This window comes from Procambarus clarkii, chromosome 47 (genome assembly GCF_040958095.1).
Source record: "Procambarus clarkii isolate CNS0578487 chromosome 47, FALCON_Pclarkii_2.0, whole genome shotgun sequence".
NCBI classification, from domain to species: domain Eukaryota; kingdom Metazoa; phylum Arthropoda; class Malacostraca; order Decapoda; family Cambaridae; genus Procambarus; species Procambarus clarkii.
Window position 1 is genome coordinate 33,833,950 of NC_091196.1, and position 19,435 is coordinate 33,853,384.

General features: G+C 46.4%; 1 protein-coding gene across 2 annotated transcripts in view; it reads left to right on the plus strand.

Annotated features, from left to right (window-relative positions):
- Window positions 1–19,435, plus strand: part of wal (electron transfer flavoprotein subunit alpha wal) — a gene marked incomplete at its 5' end in the record, with an annotated part of 155,562 nt that overhangs the window by 84,564 nt on the left and 51,563 nt on the right. The window contains 1 exon segment of one of the 2 annotated variants that reach the window (XM_069302209.1): window positions 7,215–7,373. Within the exon segment in view, the coding sequence (XP_069158310.1) occupies window positions 7,215–7,373 (159 nt within the window). 2 annotated transcript variants of the gene reach the window in all.

Sequence of the window (19,435 nt, forward strand, 5' to 3'; positions counted from 1 at the left end):
GGCGTGATAGCACACAAAATGAAGTCAATGGGAATAACCGGTAAAGTAGGACGCTGGATACTCAGTTTTCTGTCAAACAGGACTCAGCGAGTAACGGTCAACCATATAAAATCTAGTCCAAGCGCAGTTAAAAGCTCTGTACCTCAGGGTACAGTCCTTGCACCGCTGCTTTTCCTTATTCTCATATCAGATATAGACAAAAATACAAGTCACAGCTTCGTATCATCCTTTGCAGATGACACAAAAATCAGTATGAAAATTACCTCGGCTGAAGACATTGAAAAACTTCAAGCTGATATTAATAAAGTTTTCGACTGGGCATCAGAAAATAACATGATGTTTAACAGTGATAAATTCCAGGTACAGTGGTACCTCGGAATGCGAGTGTCCCTGTATGCGAGTTTTTCGGAATATAAGCAGAATTTCCTCGAAAAATATGTCTCGGAACGCGAGGGTTACCTCGGGACGCGAGTTTGTTGATACGCGTACAGGCCGACCTAGCGCGTGGTGGTTCAGCGATCGTCGCCCCTCCACCCCTCAGTTTACCATTGTCTCGCGCTCAGTGACTACCCCACATCAATTCTTCTCGCGGATTTTCAGTGTTTTGTTGCATTTTTGGTGATTTGACTATACAATTTGTTATATATCTCACCTTGGGTCCCAAGAAAGCCAGTGGTAAGGATAAAGGCCAGAAAGCCCATGTGAGGATGACAATAGAGGAGAAACAAGAGATCATTCGGAAGCATGAGAACGGTACACGTGTTGTTGAACTTTGTAGGCAGTACAACAAAGCCACATCAACAATATGCACTATACTTAAGAAGAAAAATGAGATTATGAGTGCTAAAGTGGCAAAAGGAGTCAGAACAATAACGAAACAAAGACCACAAATACTTGAAGAAGTGGAAAAGTTGTTATTAATTTGGATACACGACAAGGAGTTAAGGGGTGATAGTGTTTCGGAGGCCATTATTTGTGAGAAAGCCAGGGTTTGGACAGATTTGTGGTGAGGAAATCGAGCAGTGAGCCTCAACCAGGACCTAGTGGCACTCAGATAAAACGTGCCAGGGAGAGCACACCAGAAAGGTCCTCACTGCCTGATGTGATAATGGAAGGGGACTCCCTTTCCAAACAGTAACTCCTCTCCTCCTCCCCCCTCCTCACCATCTTCCATACGCCTACAGCATTCAACAGTAAGGTAAGTAATAACTTGAACATAGTTTTGTAGGTTTATTTAGATGAATTAGGTATAAAAATTTAGTTTGATGTGGGGTTTTTGGGGTAGTCAGGAACGGATTAATTCATTTCCCTTTATTTCGTGTGGGGAAATTAGCTTCGGAATACGAGTTTTCAGAATACGAGGCGTCTCCAGGAACCAATTAACACTTTCGCACTCTCGGCGCTCAAAAAAAAATAATACCCTAGATGCTTTCGGCGCTCCGCGCGCCTACGTGGAAGACCGAAAAAGTGTACACTCTTTTTACTGTCCTGACAATAATTGATGGCGCACGTATTTAAATTTGGTATCACTGTGTTCGCAATAAAATTGTCTATAAGAACATATCTATAAAATGCCGCCAAACCATAAGGATTATCAATACCAAATAAAAAACTGTTCAGATCACTAGCCGAGAGCGCCAAACAGCAACAAAATGTTTCCACTCTCTTAATGGTTGCGAAGCCTACAGTTGTCCTACATCGCTAATTGTGGTATCATTGGAATCGCAATAAAATTCTCTACACGGACATATGCATATAAATATAGATTCAATGTCGTAGCCCACCGAAAACAGTGTGGGAAGTGGCCGGAGTGTTACCCGCGGCAGCATATCGGCGAAACTCGCTCTGAAAAGTGTATATTCAATTCACTGTCCTGACATTATTTGTCGATGTATGTATTTCATTTTTGTACCAATGTGCTCGCAATAGAATGTTCTATAAGAACATAAGTATTAAAGGTCACATAAGGATGCGTTCGACCGGCAACATATATAAAAACTACGTCGATTACACTCGTCGTGTCAATAATACAATTGTTTTACCACGATGATTCACTGCCACGCCGTTTACTTTTATAAGCTGTTCGGCTATTAGAGAAAACGTAAATTTCATGGCAAACATTTGTATACTATTCCCAAGTTGATCGGATAATAAATGGATTTTATACAAATATTTTTGCTCGTGACTCCCGCGAGGGGCACGAGTGCGGTGCGGTATAATAATATTGGTGCCGACTCACGTCTACTGGAAAGCGCGAAAGTGTTAAACTCTTAAACTGAGGTATGCCTGTACTCAGCTACGGTAAAAATGAGGACCTTAAACATAATACAGAGTACAAAACACAATCAAATGTACCCATAGTAGGAAAACAGCATGTAAAGGATTTGGGAATAATAATGTCTGACGACCAAACATTTAAGGAGCATAACCAAGCAAATATTGTGACAGCCAGAAAAATGATAGGATGGATTACGAGAACTTTCAAATCCAGGGATCCCATCACAATGGTTGTACTCTTCAAGGCACTTGTGTTGTCCCGTCTTGAGTACTGCTCAGTACTCACTTCCCCCTTCAGAGCAGGAGAGATTGCTGAAATAGAGGGAATACAGAGAACATATACGGCACGCATAGACGCAATAAAGCATCTAAATTATTGGGATCGTCTTCAAGCCCTCCAAATGTACTCACTAGAAAGAAGACGAGAGAGATATCAAATAATATACACATGGAAGATACTGGAGGGCCAGGTCCCAAATCTGCACAGTAAAATAACAACGTACTGGAGTGAACGATATGGAAGAAAATGCAGAATAGAACCAGTGAAGAGCAGAGGTGCCATAGGCACAATCAGAGAACACTGTATAAACATCAGAGGTCTGCGGTTGTTCAACACCCTCCCAGCAAGCATAAGAAATATTGCCGGAACAACCGTGGACATCTTCAAGAGGAAACTAGATTTATTCCTGCAAGGAGTGCCGGACCAACCGGGCTGTGGTGGGTATGGGGGCCTGCGGGCCGCTCCAAGCAACAGCCTAGTGGACCAAACTCTCACAAGTCAAGCCTGGCCTCGGGCCGGGCTTGGGGAGTAGAAGAACTCCCAGAACCCCATCAACCAGGTATCAACCAGGTTTGGGCTCCTCCGGGTTCCTTTGGGTTCTTTGGTTTCATTCCGGAGGTTTCTTCCTCTTGGGCCCCCTTTGGAGGTTCCGGAGGTTTTTAGTTACCTCGTGTGTGCCCGGTTCTGCCTTCTGGGGTTCTGGGGTCTTCCTGGCTTGCAGGCTGCTCTTTTTGGATCTTGGCACGTGTTGTAGTCATGCCGGGGCCTTGGTTTTTGTTGTTGAGGTGGGCCTTTTGGTGCGGTTTTTGTGCTCTCTTGGTTCCTTCTTCGTCTGGCCGGTGCAGTGCTCTCTGCCCACTGGTCGGTGGTTTGTCTTTTTCTTTCCTTTTTTATTTTATTTTTATTTAAATACACATTTTCTTTCGAAAGGGGGGCTCTGACCCCTTCGCTGTTGATGGCGCGCTGGGGGGGTGGTGTGCTTTGTTTGCTCGTGCTTGGTCCTGCAGTTCGTGGGTGTTTTTGGTTGTCTTCCTACCTCTGGTGACGTCGGGTGGCAACTCCCCCTTTGGGGGGTTAGGGGCTGGTGGGGTGGGCTTCTTCCCCTGCGCTTAGTCATGTTATCGTGGTATGGGTGCACTTGGACGTAGTCGATCCGCCCCATCCTTCCGGGATTTTCGCCTGTTTCATTGCCGACACAGAACTTTGCGGATCTGCAGTTCTTCTGGACTTGTTCCGTTTGCGCCCCGGATTCTTTGCCCCTCTTCGGATGACTGTTGTCTCCGGTCCGGCTTCTGTTGGGAGCCAGATGCCTGGATGGTGTCCCTGGACCTCCGGGGTCACTTCTTAGCACGTTCCCCTCCAGAGTTCTGGGACTGGCACAGTTGGTGGTGGGGCTTCAGGCTTGCTGCTTTCGTTGCCTGCCCTAGTTTGCATTTGGCACCTCGCGTATTTACGCATCTTGACTGGGTCTTGCTGACCTGTCTACGTCCGCTCTGGTTCTGGTTTCTGGTCTACCTCAATGACTGGCTGGTGTGGGCTCCCAGTCGGTCCAATTGTCTGCTCGCCACGGGTGTGGTTTTTTCCAGCTCGCCGGGTTCGGGTTCCTGGTGCACTGGAGGACATTCCATCTGGTTCTGTCCTGGGTTCGGACCTGGCTGGGTCTTGTTTGGGACTCTTGGACCACTTTTTTGTCTCTCCCTCCAGAGGTGTTGCTGTGGCTGCGGTCCCTCCTTCGGCTGTTTCTGATGGGGGTCCCAGGTCAGTCGGCGGTTGCTCGAGCAGTTGTGCGGGAGTCTGAATTTTGCCGTGCTGGTCTACCCGCCGGGTCAGGTTTGGCTTCGGTGTCTGTTTTGGTTCCTTCGGGAACGCCCCTAACGCCTCTCTCGCGATCATTAGGTTCGTCCTCTGGGGGCCTTGTGTCGGTTGCTGTGTCGCCGGCTTCCTCTTCGGGGTTTTCGGGGTTCAGTGCCTTGGCACCTCCTGGAGCCTTTGCTCGATGTGTTCACGGACAGGTCGTCTCTTGGCTCGGGCTTTGAGACCAGCGCTCACTAGGCCGGTTGGGGACGTTGGGGTCCGTTCTTCCGTCAGGCTCACAGCACGGTTCGGGAGTCTGCGTTGGTCTGGTTTGAGCTTCGGAGGTTTCGGGTCACTTGGCGTTCTACCATCCGGCTCCATTCGGATTGTTCTCCTGGGGTTCATTACTTGAATAACAGGGGCTCTCTCCAGTCCTTGCCTCTTTGGGGTTGGTCCCTTCGAGTAGCTCATCTGCTGGATTCTCGGGGTTTGGCTCTCCGTGCGGTTCATGTCCAGGGAGTGTCCAACGTCCTGGTGGACGGCCTGTCTCGATTCATTCTTCTATTCACGGAATGGATGGTCGACACCGACATGTTTCGTTGACTCTGCCGGACATGGACGTCTTCGAGTCAGCATGGTCTCAGCGTCTCCCATTCTATGTGGCGCCCTTCCCTGCCTAGGCGCTCGTGGTGGATACCTTTCGGCAGGACTTTCCAGGGAGTCCTTCCCAGGGAGAGTAGTCCTTGTGGCCCCTTGATGGGCGGCCCAGCCTCTTTTTCAGGCGCTGCTTGCTCGGTGTCCGAACCTGGGACGTTTCCCGCGGCTCCGCCTCTTTCTGCAGGTCGGCCAGCTCCGGTACATTTGGCGGGTTCGGCCTTCTCTGCTCTTCGCGTCTGGTCTTTTTGGTGAGGGTGTATCACCATTTCTATGGTGATCGAGTGGCTTCGTTGATGGTGAGGGAGCCAGTCGGCCGAGTAGGGAGCCAGTCGGCCGAGTTAGGGAGCCGGTCGGCCGAGTGGACAGCACACTGGACTTGTGATCCTATGGTCCCGGGTTCGATCCCGGGCGCCGGCGAGAAGCAATGGGCAGAGTTTCTTTCACCCTATGCCCCTGTTACCTAGCAGTAAAATAGGTACCTGGGTGTTAGCTGTCACGGGCTGCTTCCTGGGGGTGGAGGCCTGGTCGAGGACCGGGCCGCGGGGACACTAAAGCCCCGAAATCATCTCAAGATAACCTCAAGATAACCTCAAGGTGTCCCACCTGCGAGCTTCATCTAGGCAACTGTATGAAGTTTCCTGGCCTTCTTTTCGCCATTTTCTTGCTATTCGTAGTTTGTCATCTCTTTCAGATCAGATTGTCTTGTCCTTTCTTAGTTTTTTTCAGGACTGTTGTTTGATGCTTATTCCGTCGCCTTGTATCGTGTGGCACTGGCGGAGCCACTCCAGCTTGCATTTGGGGTGAACATCACATCCACCCCGTTCCGTACGCTTCTCGTGCTTTGTTTCACCTTCGGCCTGGTCCTTGGATGGGCTGCTCGCTTATCTTTCCTCTCCTCGGTTTGTGGTGACCCCTTTGGTTCACGATTGTTTTTCCAAGGCCCTGTTTTTGTTGGCATTGGCCTCTGGGGGTCAGGTCGGGAAGCTTCCTGCTCTCGTCCGGCACACGAGTTTCTGCTCTTTTGGTCCTGGTGGTAGGTTTGTACGTTTGCAGCCTTCTCTGTCATTTCTGGTGAAGACCAAGACGGCTGCTTTCCGGAGGAGTCCTTGGGTTATTGATGCTTGGTTTGGCCAGGGGTGCACCATGTGTTGTGCCCGGTTGCGGCTCTTCGCCGTTACCTGCATGCCTCGGCTGTGGTGGCTGGGGGTGCGGTTTGGGTTGATCGGGTTTCCCGCGTTCCCTGTTCCAGGGCTCGGGTCTCCCAGGTCGCTTGCAGGGTTATTAAGTCTAGCCAGCCTGCGGTCTATCCTTGCGCCCATGCAGTTCGGACGTTTGCAGCTTTGGCTGCCATTGTTTGGTAACATGTCTCGGGCTCATATTCGGGCAGGGGGATTTGGAGGTTGCACAGGGTCCTGGCCGCCCGTTATATTGTGAGCGTGTCTGCTCCTGGGGGTTCTTATGTTTCTTTGGGTCACAGGTTGCAGCCTGTTTTCAAGACTCCGCGTTGTGGAGTTTGTGGCGGCCACCTCCCGGGTCAGCCCTCTCTTTTCCTTCTCTTTGTGTATGTAGCTTCAGGGAGCCATAGGGGCTCCCATCAGTAAACCAGCATTGAATGTAATGAAAAGGCATTTTTTGGGTGAACCCTGGAGGCTCCTTGGCAACCCACCCTCCCCACTGTTCAGTTTTTTTTTGCATTGGTTGAATCTTAGCTTCCGAACTGGAGTGTTATGCAACCGGCGCGGTGAGGTCCGCTTCCCCCCCCCCCCCTCCCCTCCCTCTCGAGGAGGGGAGGGTTGTGTGGACGAGCGGCACGACAGTAGTGTGTTACGTTTGCTTGTTTCCTTGGGATAGAAGGGAGTTCTACCTCTCTGTTCAGTTTTTGTTGTTAGTTTCTTACCATGTGGGGTTTGTTTTGTTATGCCTACCTTTCTGGGTGCCTACCCCCGGTCGATGATGGATAAGGAAGAACCCCAACAACAGGGGCATTTTATAGAGCCATTGCTCCCTGAAACCTCTCTGAAGGAGCCATGTTCTGGCTCATGGTCCCTGGTAGATCTGAACACTATAGCTAATGTCCCAGTCTAATATAAAATACATTTGCCCGGTTAGCTCCAGGGAGCCTCCGGGACTCGCCCAGAAAATAGCGTTTCATTACATTAAACGCTTATTCTTTTTTTTATGTACATTCACAAACAACATGTTACAGGTGATTACAGTGAGAGGGACCAACTTTGAAGCAGCCAGTACTGAGGGTGGAAATGCTAATACTGAGGATGTGGTTGTGACTGATATGGCTGTTGGTTTGTCAGAGTTCATTAGCCAGGAATTATCAAAGTCTGACCGTCCAGAATTGACTGCTGCCAAGGTCAGTTTTTCCTTTGTCATATACCTTGTAGTATTTTTGCCATCGAATGACAATAGAACATATTTTGTCTAGACTGTCTGGGCCCACAAGATTACTGGGACACTGATACCTCGGGACTTGAACGGCTCTGAACTTTCATGTTGGACTTGTTTTGAACTTAGCCTTAAAACAAGCCCAACAAGAAGGTTTGTTCCACAATTAGAAGCAAAGTTATGAATTTTGTTGTTGAGCTTGTAAATAAAAAATGTTTTATTTTTATCATTGGAAACTGCTGGAAACATTGGAAACTGCTATATGAATAATTGCATCACTGAGGGTTAAAATTTTGCATGTATATGTTACTTCTTGTACTCGGACATCCTACCAAATTTCATGTAAATCTGAGATAGTCGAGTTGGGAGCAGTAATGATATGGCATGAAATGACCCATACAAGTCTTCTGGTGACAGTTTTGGCATGCTGTGGACAAGTAAAAGATGTATTTTTTCTGTGGGGGAGCCCTGTCGACTCCCTGGCGCTATTGAACTGATATTAACTATACAGTGGAACCCCAGATTACGAGCGTCCCTGTTTACGAGTTTTTCGGGTTACGAGCCCGATTTGGTCGGAAAATTTGCATTGGGATATGAGCATTGCATCGGGTAACGAGTTTATTGATACACGTATGGGCTGACCTAGCGTGTGGTGGCACGGTGATCGCGCCTCAGTTTACCAATGCCTTGCGCCCAGTGACTATCCCGCTTGAACTCTTCACAAGGATTTACGTTTTTTATCGGATATTTGGCCATTTGAGCATAAAAGTTGTTTTAATATATCTCGCCATGGGTCCCAAGAAAGCCAGTGGTAAGGTTCAAGCCAAGAAATCGCAGGTGAGGATGACAATAGTGGAAAAACAAGAGATCATTCGGAAGCATGAAAATGGTACATGTGTTGTTGAACTTTGTAGGCAGTACAACAAATCCACATCAATGATATGCACTATACTGTAACCCCGCGATTATCCGGGATTCAAACATCCGGAAAACGCCCTTATACGGCCAAAATCGTGATCGGATAAAGTTATCACAATATCCGGCCAAAATGGCCACAGGAACCTGATAAAAGCTGGTTTGGCCGGATGAAAATACGGCCATACCGTATTAATCCCGTCTGTGGAGGAGGGGGGTGGGGTGGGTGGGTGGTGTTGGGAGGGTGGGAGGGGTGCGTCAGGAGGGACCACCTGGGTACAGGAATTACCATTAATTTTAGAACAATTAATCATAGCCAAAAACAAATGAAATAACTACTAGTAATTATGTAATAACAAATAAATAAGTTTCCTAAAAGCATTGTGCACAGGCTGAAGTTTCCTTCAAAAATATTGTGAATTTTTTTCCTCCTGGCGGCCTACGTAACGCGCTATAGCTGCCCCACCCCAAGTGGACCTGTCCAACACTGGTCAACCCATGTGCGTCCGTCCCTCGTGTTACACACAGTGCTGCGCCATTAGTGAAATATTTTTTTAAATAACTTTTTTATTTTCATAGTAACTTTGAACATTTTTGGCCAAGACTATGTCTGGTAGCAGCATCAATCGTTCTGGAGGTGTTAAGAGGAAGAAAGTTGTCCTAACAATAAAAGACAAGTCACAGTTATACACCTCAACCAGTGCGGCCTCACAGTGTTGCGCCATTAGTGAAATATTTTTTTAAATAACTTTCTTAATTTTCATAGTAATTTTGAACATTTTTGGCCAAGAATATGTCTGGTAGCAGCATCAATCGTTCTGGAAGTGTTAAGAGGAAGAAGATTGTCCTAGCAATTAAAGACAAGTTACGTGTTGTTCAAACAGTGAGGCGTCACAGGCAGCCAAGCGCCTTCAACAAGTGAGGCGCCACAGGCAAGCCAAGCTCCTTCAACAAGTGAGGCATTATAGGCAAGCCAAGCGCTTTCAACAAGTGACGCGCCACAGGCAAGCCAAGCGCTTTCAACAAGTGAGGCGCAAGCAAGCGCCTTTAACAAGTGAGGCGTCACAGGCAAGCCAAGCGCCTTCAACAAGTGAGGGCATGCAAGCGCTTCAACAAGTGAGGTGCAAGCAAGCGCCTTCAACAAGTGAGGCCTCACAGGCAACCCAAATGCCCTCAACCAGTGAGGCTTCAGCAGCTGGCAGTCAAAACTAACTTAGCTTAATGAACTGTACAGTAATTTTAAGTGTTAATTTTAGTGTTGTGTTAGTATAGGTTACGGAAATTGTTAAGAATTTTTAACTTCAAGATGTGTGGCATCAATCAAGAAGACGAACACCAACAAGGTAAGTTGAGGTTTCTAGTTGAATATTTAATAATTGTATGTGGCAAGGCAATTCAAATTATGTTGTTTGTAGTATAAAAATAGTTGGAAATTGTCACTTTTGGACTCGTAGGTGAAAAAGTACCATTATCCGAAAAATGTGATAATCCGGCTGGGGGTCCTTCCCATATAGTCCGGATGATCGAGTGGAGACAGTACTTGCCAAGAAAAAGGACATTATGAGTGCTAAAGTGGCAAAAGGCGTATCAATAATCACGAAACAAAGATCACAAATACTTGAAGATGTGGACAAGTTATTAACACTTTCTGCGGATCAGGACTCCGCCCGGAGTCCTGTTTTGCCTACCCGCTTCCGCGATGTGGACATAAAATTATGTCCTCATAAAAAATATTTGTATAAAATTCAATTTTAATCCGATTTCATTGGGGTTTGTTTCAAACTACGCGCCATGAAGTTGTCTTTCTCACCACTAGGCCGCCCGGCGCGTCGGCCTACCCGGTCACGTGACGGGCCCATTGTTTTCGTGTCACGTGTCGTGAGTCGATCGCGCTCCCCTCACGCGCTAAACTCGAGCATTTTTACCCGTTTCCGTGTGGATTATACCCAATTCCTTCATCAAAAATGGATCCAGCTCAAGGGCCAAGCAGTTCTACGCCCAAGGAAGCCTCCAGGTCCTCGAAACAGGACAAAATAACCATGATTTATCAGAAGTGGAGCGGAGTGAAATTCACACCCACGAAAATTCCAGGCCTCATGGAGGCTTTATCAGAGGCTGAAGGTGATGTTGGGGGAGTGGAGGATGAGGTTGGATACTACAACGATTATAGTTGGGTGCAGGGACCTAGAGGGAATGATACTGCAACGAGTGATGAGGAGACTGAGGACCTCACCGAGGAAGAGGAGGCACCGCGACCCCCTCCTCCTCCTCCATCTAGGCGCACACGTGGTGCATCTAGACTACCTAGAAAAGTAGCTACCAGAAATGTTGCTCGTCGTAGGAACACACGACAAACTGCGCCAAGTGATTCTAGCAGTGAACAAAGCGTGGAAGTTCCAAGTGATGAGGAAAGTGAGGAAGATTCATCCGAGCCTCCTCAAAGGCGTACACGTACAGTACGTACTCGGAAGGCTGGGGCTGGTGATGGCTGGAGTCGTGGCAATACTTCCCCAATTGTTGATGATTTTACAGGAAATCCTGGACTGACCATTCCCAAACCTACTAGTGCATTAGCTTTTATTCAATTGTTCTTTACGCGTGCCCTGCATGAATTCTTGACTGCTGAAACTAATTTGTACGCCTCGCAGTTATTCCGGATGGCCAATGAAAATGTATCAGATATTTGGAAACAAGTGAAGGTGAAAGAAATGGCGCGATTCCTAGGACTGTGCATATTGATGGGCATAAGCAGGCTCCCATTTATGAGGATGTATTGGCAAACAGCAAAGCCATGGCATACTCGTTTCTTCAACTTGTTCATGACGTTGAAACGTTTCCAGCATATAAGCCAGTTTTTCCACACATTCAATAACAATGCAGTGCCCATGAACAATCGTGATAAGTTGATAAAAGTGAGACCAGTGATGGATTACTTGAAAGAGAGGTTTGCTCAAGTTTACATCCCCAATAAAGAGTTGTGTTTGGATGAGGGTACAGTGGCATGGCGTGGCCGACTATCGTTCAAAGTGTACAATCCAAACAAACCAGACAAGTATGGTGTGAAACTTTATATGCTTGCTGAATCTGTCTCTGGGTACATATATGACTTTGACGTATACTCGGGTATTGGTAAGACGATAGTGGATACAGTAACGGGGTTGGTTCAGCCTTCAGTGAACAAGGGTTACCATTTGTACATGGATAATTACTACAACTCGGTTACCGTAACAAAAAAATTGAGAGAACTTGGGGTGTACACATGTGGCACAATTAGAATGCTACGTGGCGCCCCAAAGGTATTGCAAGCTCTAGCCAAGGGTAAACTTCCACTGGATACCACCATATATCGCTGCAAAGATAACACCTTCATTCTCCTGTGGAGAGACAAATGAGTGGTCTCCATAATTACCAACATCCACAATGCAGACACTCGGCAAGTTCAGCGAAGGAAACGAATTCGCAACCGAGACGGAACAAGTGGAATACAACAGGTAACAGTGAACAAACCTACTGCAATTTGTGAGTACAGTAAGTTCATGAAAGGTGTGGACCACTTCGATCAAATGGTGAAATATTACCATTTTACCAGGAAAACTCACAAGTGGACCAAAAGGATAACCTTTTATTTCCTGCAAATGGCATTGCATAATGCCTTTGTTTTGTACAAATACAACACAACTGATCGAAAAAAGCTAACATTGCTACAGTTCCACAAGGTGGCAATCTGGGCCCTATTGCACTGGGACCCGGAGGAGTGGCCTAAAACATCATCATCATCTCAACACTTGGGGCACGCTCCAGACATAAATGATGACACAGCTCCTGCCAATGCTGACGCCATGCAAACTCCCGGACCATCGGGTGTGAAGCGGCCTTTGTTCACTACACCACCTCAAGATGAAGCAGCAACCGAATCTGATCCTGAGATGTCTGCCACACTGCCATTTGACGAAACTGTTTTGTCAGATGAATCTGACTCTCAGTCAAATGTTTCACCTCCAGCGAGAAGACATGGCCCTATTATTGATTCAGAAAATCGCATGAACTACAAACTGAAACATGAACTTTACATACTGCCCAAACGTCTCAAGTGTCATGCATGCGCACGGTCCGGTAAAAGGAAGGACGCGAACATAGGATGCAGGACCTGCAACGTTGCACTCTGTGTTATTCCCTGCTACACCAATTACCACCGGAAAAGGGTGTATTGGGTGGTGAAGAAGTAACCACCCGCAACAGCTTCACTCCACCTACAAACCATCTGTTGAGCAACTTCAGGAATGAAGAACCTGAAGAAGGTGGAGTGAAGAAAAAATGCTCAACTTACTGTTCCACAACCAGCCTTCCCTTGGTAAGTACACCTATTTGGTCCAAGTTTGTGTAGTATAATTTAGCTCATAGAATATTCTATTGCGAACACATTGCCACAAAAATGAATGACATACATAGAATAATAATGTCAGGACAGTGAAATAAGTATAAACTTTCAAAGCAACGTATCACGCATGTGTCGTCCCGTCACCGATACCGGGTAACAGTGCGCCCACTTCCCACACTCTTGCGGGTAGGCCGCGACCATTATTCTACGTTTATATTCATATCACCGTCTTGGGAATTTCATTGCGAGTCCATTGATACCAAAATTAAGGCTGTAGGACAAGTGTAGAGGTGATAATAATCCCAAGAGTAAAAACATTTTGTTGCTGTTGGGCGCTCACGGCGACTCATCTTCGTAGTTATTTATTTGGTGCTGGTATCTCTATAGCTTTCGTGACTTTTTTACTGATGTTCTTCTAGATAATTTTATTGCGAACACGTTGGTACCAAAATGAAATACGTAGCTTGCGAACTAAGGTCAGAAGAGTAAAAAGAGTATACACATTTTTGTTTTTACGCTTAAGCGACAAAAACGCTGCGCGCACATACGGTTTTTTTCCTAACCTTCGCCGGGCGCGCGAAAGTGTTAATTTGGATACACAACAAGGAGTTAGCAGGTGATAGTGTTTCAGAGGCAATCATTTGTGAGAAAGCCAGGGTATTGCACGAAGACCTTGTAAAGAAAACCCCTGGAACGAGTGCAGATACGATAGACTTTAAGGCAAGCAGGGGATGGTTTGACAAAGTTAAAAAAAAGGAGTGGTATTCATAGTGTTGTGAGGCATGGGGAGGCTGCCAGCTCAAACCAGTGGCTGAAAGATTTATTGAAGAATTTAAAGAGTTTGTAGAGGCTGAGGGATATCTACCGCAACAGGTGTTTACTTCTGATGAGACAGGACTGTTCTGGAAAAGATTGCCTAAGAGGACATACATTACCAAGGAGGAAAAGTTATTGCCCGGACACAAGCCTATGAAGGATAGGTTTACGCTTGTGCTGTGTGGAAATGTGTATCATTCTGAAACTCCAAGGGTTTTCTAAAAATATGGTGTGCAGAAAAAACAAATGTGTGGGATGTGGAGGGCTAATAATAAGGCATGGGTGACTAGGATTAATTTTACAGAGTGGATGAATGATGTGCTCCCTGCCATACAAAAATAGCTGCAGGAGAAAAATTTGCCACTCAAGGCCCTGCTTCTCGACAATGCTCCTGCTCATCCTCCAGGCTTGGAAGATGCATTGGTGAACAGATACAGGAATTTTCTCACAATAAAGTTCCTTCCTCCTAACATCACTCCTCTAATTCAGCCTATGGACCAGAAAATCACAGCAAATTTTAAGAAGCTTTATGAAAGGGCACTTTTCCAGAAATGTTTTGAAGTGACTGAAGCCACAAACCTCACCCTAAAAAAGTTCTGGAAACACCGTTTTTACATTTGTAGTGCTTTAAAACTCGTTGACAAAGCCTGGCAAGAAGTGACTCAAAGAACCCTGATCTCTGGCTGGAGAAAATTGTGGCCTGAATGTGTGCCAAAACTAGACTTTGAGGGGTTTGAGCCTGTAAATGAAGTGCCTATTGTTGAGGAAATTGTTACTCTGGGCTGGAAAATGGGCTTGGAATTGGATGGTGCTGATGTGGAGGAGTTGGTGGAAGAACACAATGAAGAACTGACCACCGAAGAACTCCAAGCCCTTCAAAAGGAGCGACAAGAAGAGACAGCTGAGGATATTTCTCCTGTGAAGGAGGCTGAGCCACAAGAGGATGTCCCTTCCGCAACCATTAGGAAATGGTGTCAGATATAGGAAGAAATGCAAACTTTTATTGAAACGACTCGCCCAGAGAAAGCTGTAGTAGGCCGTTGCATTAATGTTTTCAATGACAATGTGATGCCTCACTACAGACAAATGTTGCGAAGAAGGGAAAAACAATCTTCAATGGATCGTTTCATTGTGAGAACATCGAGCAGTGAGCCACAACCAGGACCTAGTGGTATGCAGGTGTTACAACTGATATGAGTGGGGCTTCTATGGGGTACTGGTACTATTAAGGGGTATAGGTAGTTAGAAGACAAGAGTATCAAATATGGGAGAGCTAAAAGGCCCGGCCCCCAAAATAAACTATCCACAGTAGTAATAACTTGCTACAAGACCATATATGTTAGTCTAAGGGTTGATCACTGCGCTCCCACCTTGGAAGAAGAGATACTCTGTAATTCATGTACTTATTTATTAACCCCTTAACAACCCCCCATATACACTCACACCAATAACAATAATAATAGTAACTTTACCACACTATCTTACGTTAAAAGCCTTGGTCCACGTAGGCAGGATACAAGGTTTACACTAATAACAAGCTAGGGTAAAGTACTACTGGATAAGCACTGAAGCTGGATGCAGCTTAGGGTAGTGAGACCATGTGGTACCCTAATACAAAACACAGCACTTAGGGTAAACAAAACACTGGCAAATACTAACCCCAGGTCTCACCAATAGTTACTACCAGAGTAGGTACACTTACTGATGCCCCGTACTAAGCTTAAGGATACAGGAACTTCAGGTAAGGGAAATAAGTAAGAGGAGAAGGGAGAAGAGTAGGGATACAGCCGCAGAGTAGGTCTTAACCTCACGACACCAGCCACAGAGAAGAGCGAGCTAGCCACCAGCTGCCTCCCTCATCGTGGTGCCGGGAGGAGCCTAATTGATCGTGCAGCTAAGCACATTAAAGATCTTCCCCTATGCAACGTATTGTTACTTTATGAATGATTAGAAAGTATTAGTAAGCAAAGTTGGTGCCTATGTTATTATTTAATAATCAACCCCCAGCTCAGTCTTTAAATGCTCTTTGAGAAACAATAATAGTCTTACGTCTGGCAGGGAAGATACAAACAATTTCCATTCGAAATGCGCCAACTGTACTACTTAGGAAGTTTAATAGCTCAATTTTGACCTCTGGTTTCCACTGGAGAACCCAGGGTCGTAACACTCCTCCCCCCTTCAGAGAAAAAAAAAATGTGACTACTAGAATAGTAGTCATATTTTTTTGTAAGAGTATACAGAGAACAAAAAGAAAAACATGACAAAAACAAAAACTCAATCAAAAGCAATTTCTCTGCAAAAAAAAATACAAAGGAGTTCTCTGAAAGAAAAAAAAACATACACAACAAAAATAAAAGAACAGGGAAGTAAATAAATTGGACACGGAATATTTAATGTCACCGGAGAACCTAAAAAAAAATAACTAAAGCATGACAGTTGGTAAATGGCTTTCTGTGGCTCAGATGAACGTTATTCAGGCAACTGGGACAGAGCGTCGGCTATCACGTTGAGTCTGCCCGGTAGGTGGGTAATGGAAAGATTGAAGTCCTGTAGGTACAATGCCCACCTGAGGATGCGTTTATTCTTACCCTTCATCTGAGTCAGGAAGACTAGTGGGTTATGGTCCGTGTACACTTCCACTATATTACCTGTGAGGTAAACTTCGAACTTTTTACATGTTAACACTAGCGCCAACGCCTCTTTTTCTACCACTGAATAATTGCGTTGCGCCTTGTCGAATTTCACAGAGTAATAATATACTGGGTGTTCCACCTGATCATCCCCAGTTTGCAACAACACTGCACCAGCACCCGAGTCAGACGCGTCAACATGAATTTTAAACAGTCGGTCGAACCTTGGACTAGCAAGCACTGGGGCGGAAGCTAAGATCAATTTCAAATTTTTAAATGCCTCTGCACAGTCTGATGACCACTTAAATTTAACGGCTTTCCGCAACAAGTCTGTGAGAGGAGTGGCAACACTGGAAAAGTTCTGACAAAAACGTCGATAGTACGCACACATACCGATAAATCTTTGAACGTCCTTTTTAGACTTTAGTACTGGATACTCCAGAATGGCATTGATTTTATCTTGCCGAGGTAACACTTTTCCTTGGCCCACTTCATAACCGAGGTACGTCACTGTGCCTTGGCCAAAATGACACTTTTTAGCATTTAAGGTAAGATTTGCCCTTTTCAAGATGGCAAACAACTGGCGTAACCTAGCTATGTGGTCAGCCCAGTTTCTGTCAAACAGCACGATATCATCTAAATACGCCCGACAATTTGGCACCTTAGCGAGTAGAGAGTTCATGAGTCTCTGGAACGTGGCCGGAGCATTACGCAAGCCGAACGGTAACACTTGATACTCAAAAACACCCTCGGGTGTCACGAACGCAGTGAGCTGTTTAGCACGTTCAGTGAGTGGGATTTGATAATACCCCCTCGAGAGGTCGAATTTCGAAACGTACTTGGCATTTCCCAACTCGTCAATGCAGTCCTCGAGGAGGGGCAGCGGATAGGCATCCACAATGGTCACCTTGTTGAGCTGCCGATAGTCGGTGCATAATCGCCAGGAGCCGTCTGGTTTGGGGACCAAAAGGCAGGGCGAGCACCAAGAGCCCTGGCTCGGCCGGATGAGGCCGTGCTGGAGCAAGAAGTCGACCTCCTTCCGTACGATGGCCTTCTTTTCTGGACTCATCCGATAGGGTTGAAGGCGAATGGGAGTGTAGTCCGTCAACTCGACATCTTGGCAAATGGCATCAGTATGGGTCGGGACCTCCCCGAACAGACTGGAGAATTCATCAACCAACGACTGCACCTCTTCACGTTGGGCCATCTGCAAATGGGACAGTTCCTCCACAGCATTCACAGAACTAGAATTATTGAAAATGAGATTAATTGGGTCCCCAGAACAATCATCCCCTCTCTCACTGGAAATGGAAACATTGGTTAGTGCAATGGGCCTGGGGCCCTGGAACTTCTTCAGTCGATTTACATGTATGAGCATTACCTGGTTACGTTTGTCAGAGTGCCTCACTTTGTACGTGAGGTCCCCAGTCTTTTCTGTCACAATGTAGGGGCCTTCGCACTTGTGGGACATAGTGTTCCCTAGTCGAGGCTTTAATACCAGGACAGGGTCGCCAGGCTGAAATACCCGTAACTTAGATTTAGCATCGTTACGTTCTTTCATCTTTTCTTGGGCCTTGCCAAGATACTTTAATGCAGCCGCCTTGCAGTCCTTGAGTCTCTGGTGGTGTTGCGCAAAGAAAGCCGAACCTTCGGATAACGTTACGTTCCCTAACAGATTCTCCTGTAACATTTGCAAGGGTCCACGAACTTTATGGCCAAAGACTAACTCAAAAGGAGAACAGCCCAGTGAACTTTGTAATCCCTCTCTAGCCGCAAACAAAACATACAGTAAATTCTCATCCCAGAAGGTGTGGGAACTCTCGCACGATGTCTTCAACATCTGCTTCAGAGTTAGATGGAAACGTTCAATTACCCCCTGACTCTGTGGATGGTATGGGCTGGAAACCTTATGAGTTATTCCATGTTCCTTACAAAATTGCTCGAAAACATCAGACTTAAAATTAGTACCATTGTCAGTTTGCACGACCCGAGGCAGTCCAAAAGTGGAAAAAAATTGCAACATACGAGCAACAACAGTTTTTGCTCGGATGTTCCTTACAGCAAAAGCCTCTGGGTAACGAGTAGTGATACACATCATCGTGATTAGGTAAATATTACCAGACTTAGTTCTAGGTAATGGTCCAACACAGTCCATTACCACATGAGAAAATGGTTCCTCTGGCACGACAATAGGCCTTAGAGGAGCTTTAGGTGGAGTCTGGTTTGGTTTCCCAACCAGTTGACAAACAATACACGCATTACAAAATTTTGCCACATCGCTTTTCAGCTTGGGCCAGAAAAAATACTTTAAAATTTTGTGATACGTAATATTAATACCTTGATGTCCCCCCATAGGATCATCATGAGCAGCTGCCAAAACTCTTTCTCTATAGCAGGTCGGCAACATAACCTGGTGGACTACCTCCCACTCATTTGACAAGGGAGCACTCTGTGGTCTCCATTTTCTCATCAAAATCCGATCATTGTAGTAGTACCCAGTTGCTGCGTCTACAATTTCCTCCATAGAGACGGCTGTTTCATGACAATCTGCAAGAGTGGGGTCAGCTTTCTGTAACTCACTCAAGGAGGCATCTAGGCCTTGGTCAGATGCCATTGGCCGAGGCTCAACAGTGTTCTCCTCCACCTCTCCACTACTCTCGGTAGATGGCGGTGGCAGGCTCTCCACAATGTCCTCGGCCACGTCATCGAGTCGGGCCATGAATGTGTCCGCGAGGTCCACTTGGTTTTCACCACTCGGAAAGCTCCTCGTGACCTCGGGATTTACCACCTTGGCAAGCACAGGGCTGCCCTTACATTTAAGTCCCATAGACCTGGTCACCGCGCACGCAGGGTACACAACATTATCCTCTGCGGCGGGTGGATCCAGGCAAACCTTAGGGGTAGGCAACATAATAGGCAGTCTGGAGTCCCCTACCTTATCCCCTGCTAAATCATTACCAACTATTACATCAACATTAGGGAAAGGTAGGTATGAAGTGACTCCGACTGTACAAACACCCTTGTGGAAATCAGATTCCAGGGTAACCTTATGGAGGGGTACTGCCCGAGTATCACTAGTGACACCCTCGACCAGTACCACCTCTCCAGTGTCGAGAGTGTTGGCACCTTGCAACGCACTCTCTAAAATTAAAGTCTGGATGGCACCGGTGTCTCGGAAGATCACCACGTCCTTCCAGGAAGAACCCTCAGAGAAAAGTAGTCTCCCTTTCGATAAGAATGGGGTAAGCAAGTCCAACCACTGTGGGTTGGAGGTCTTACTCCCTAACCCTT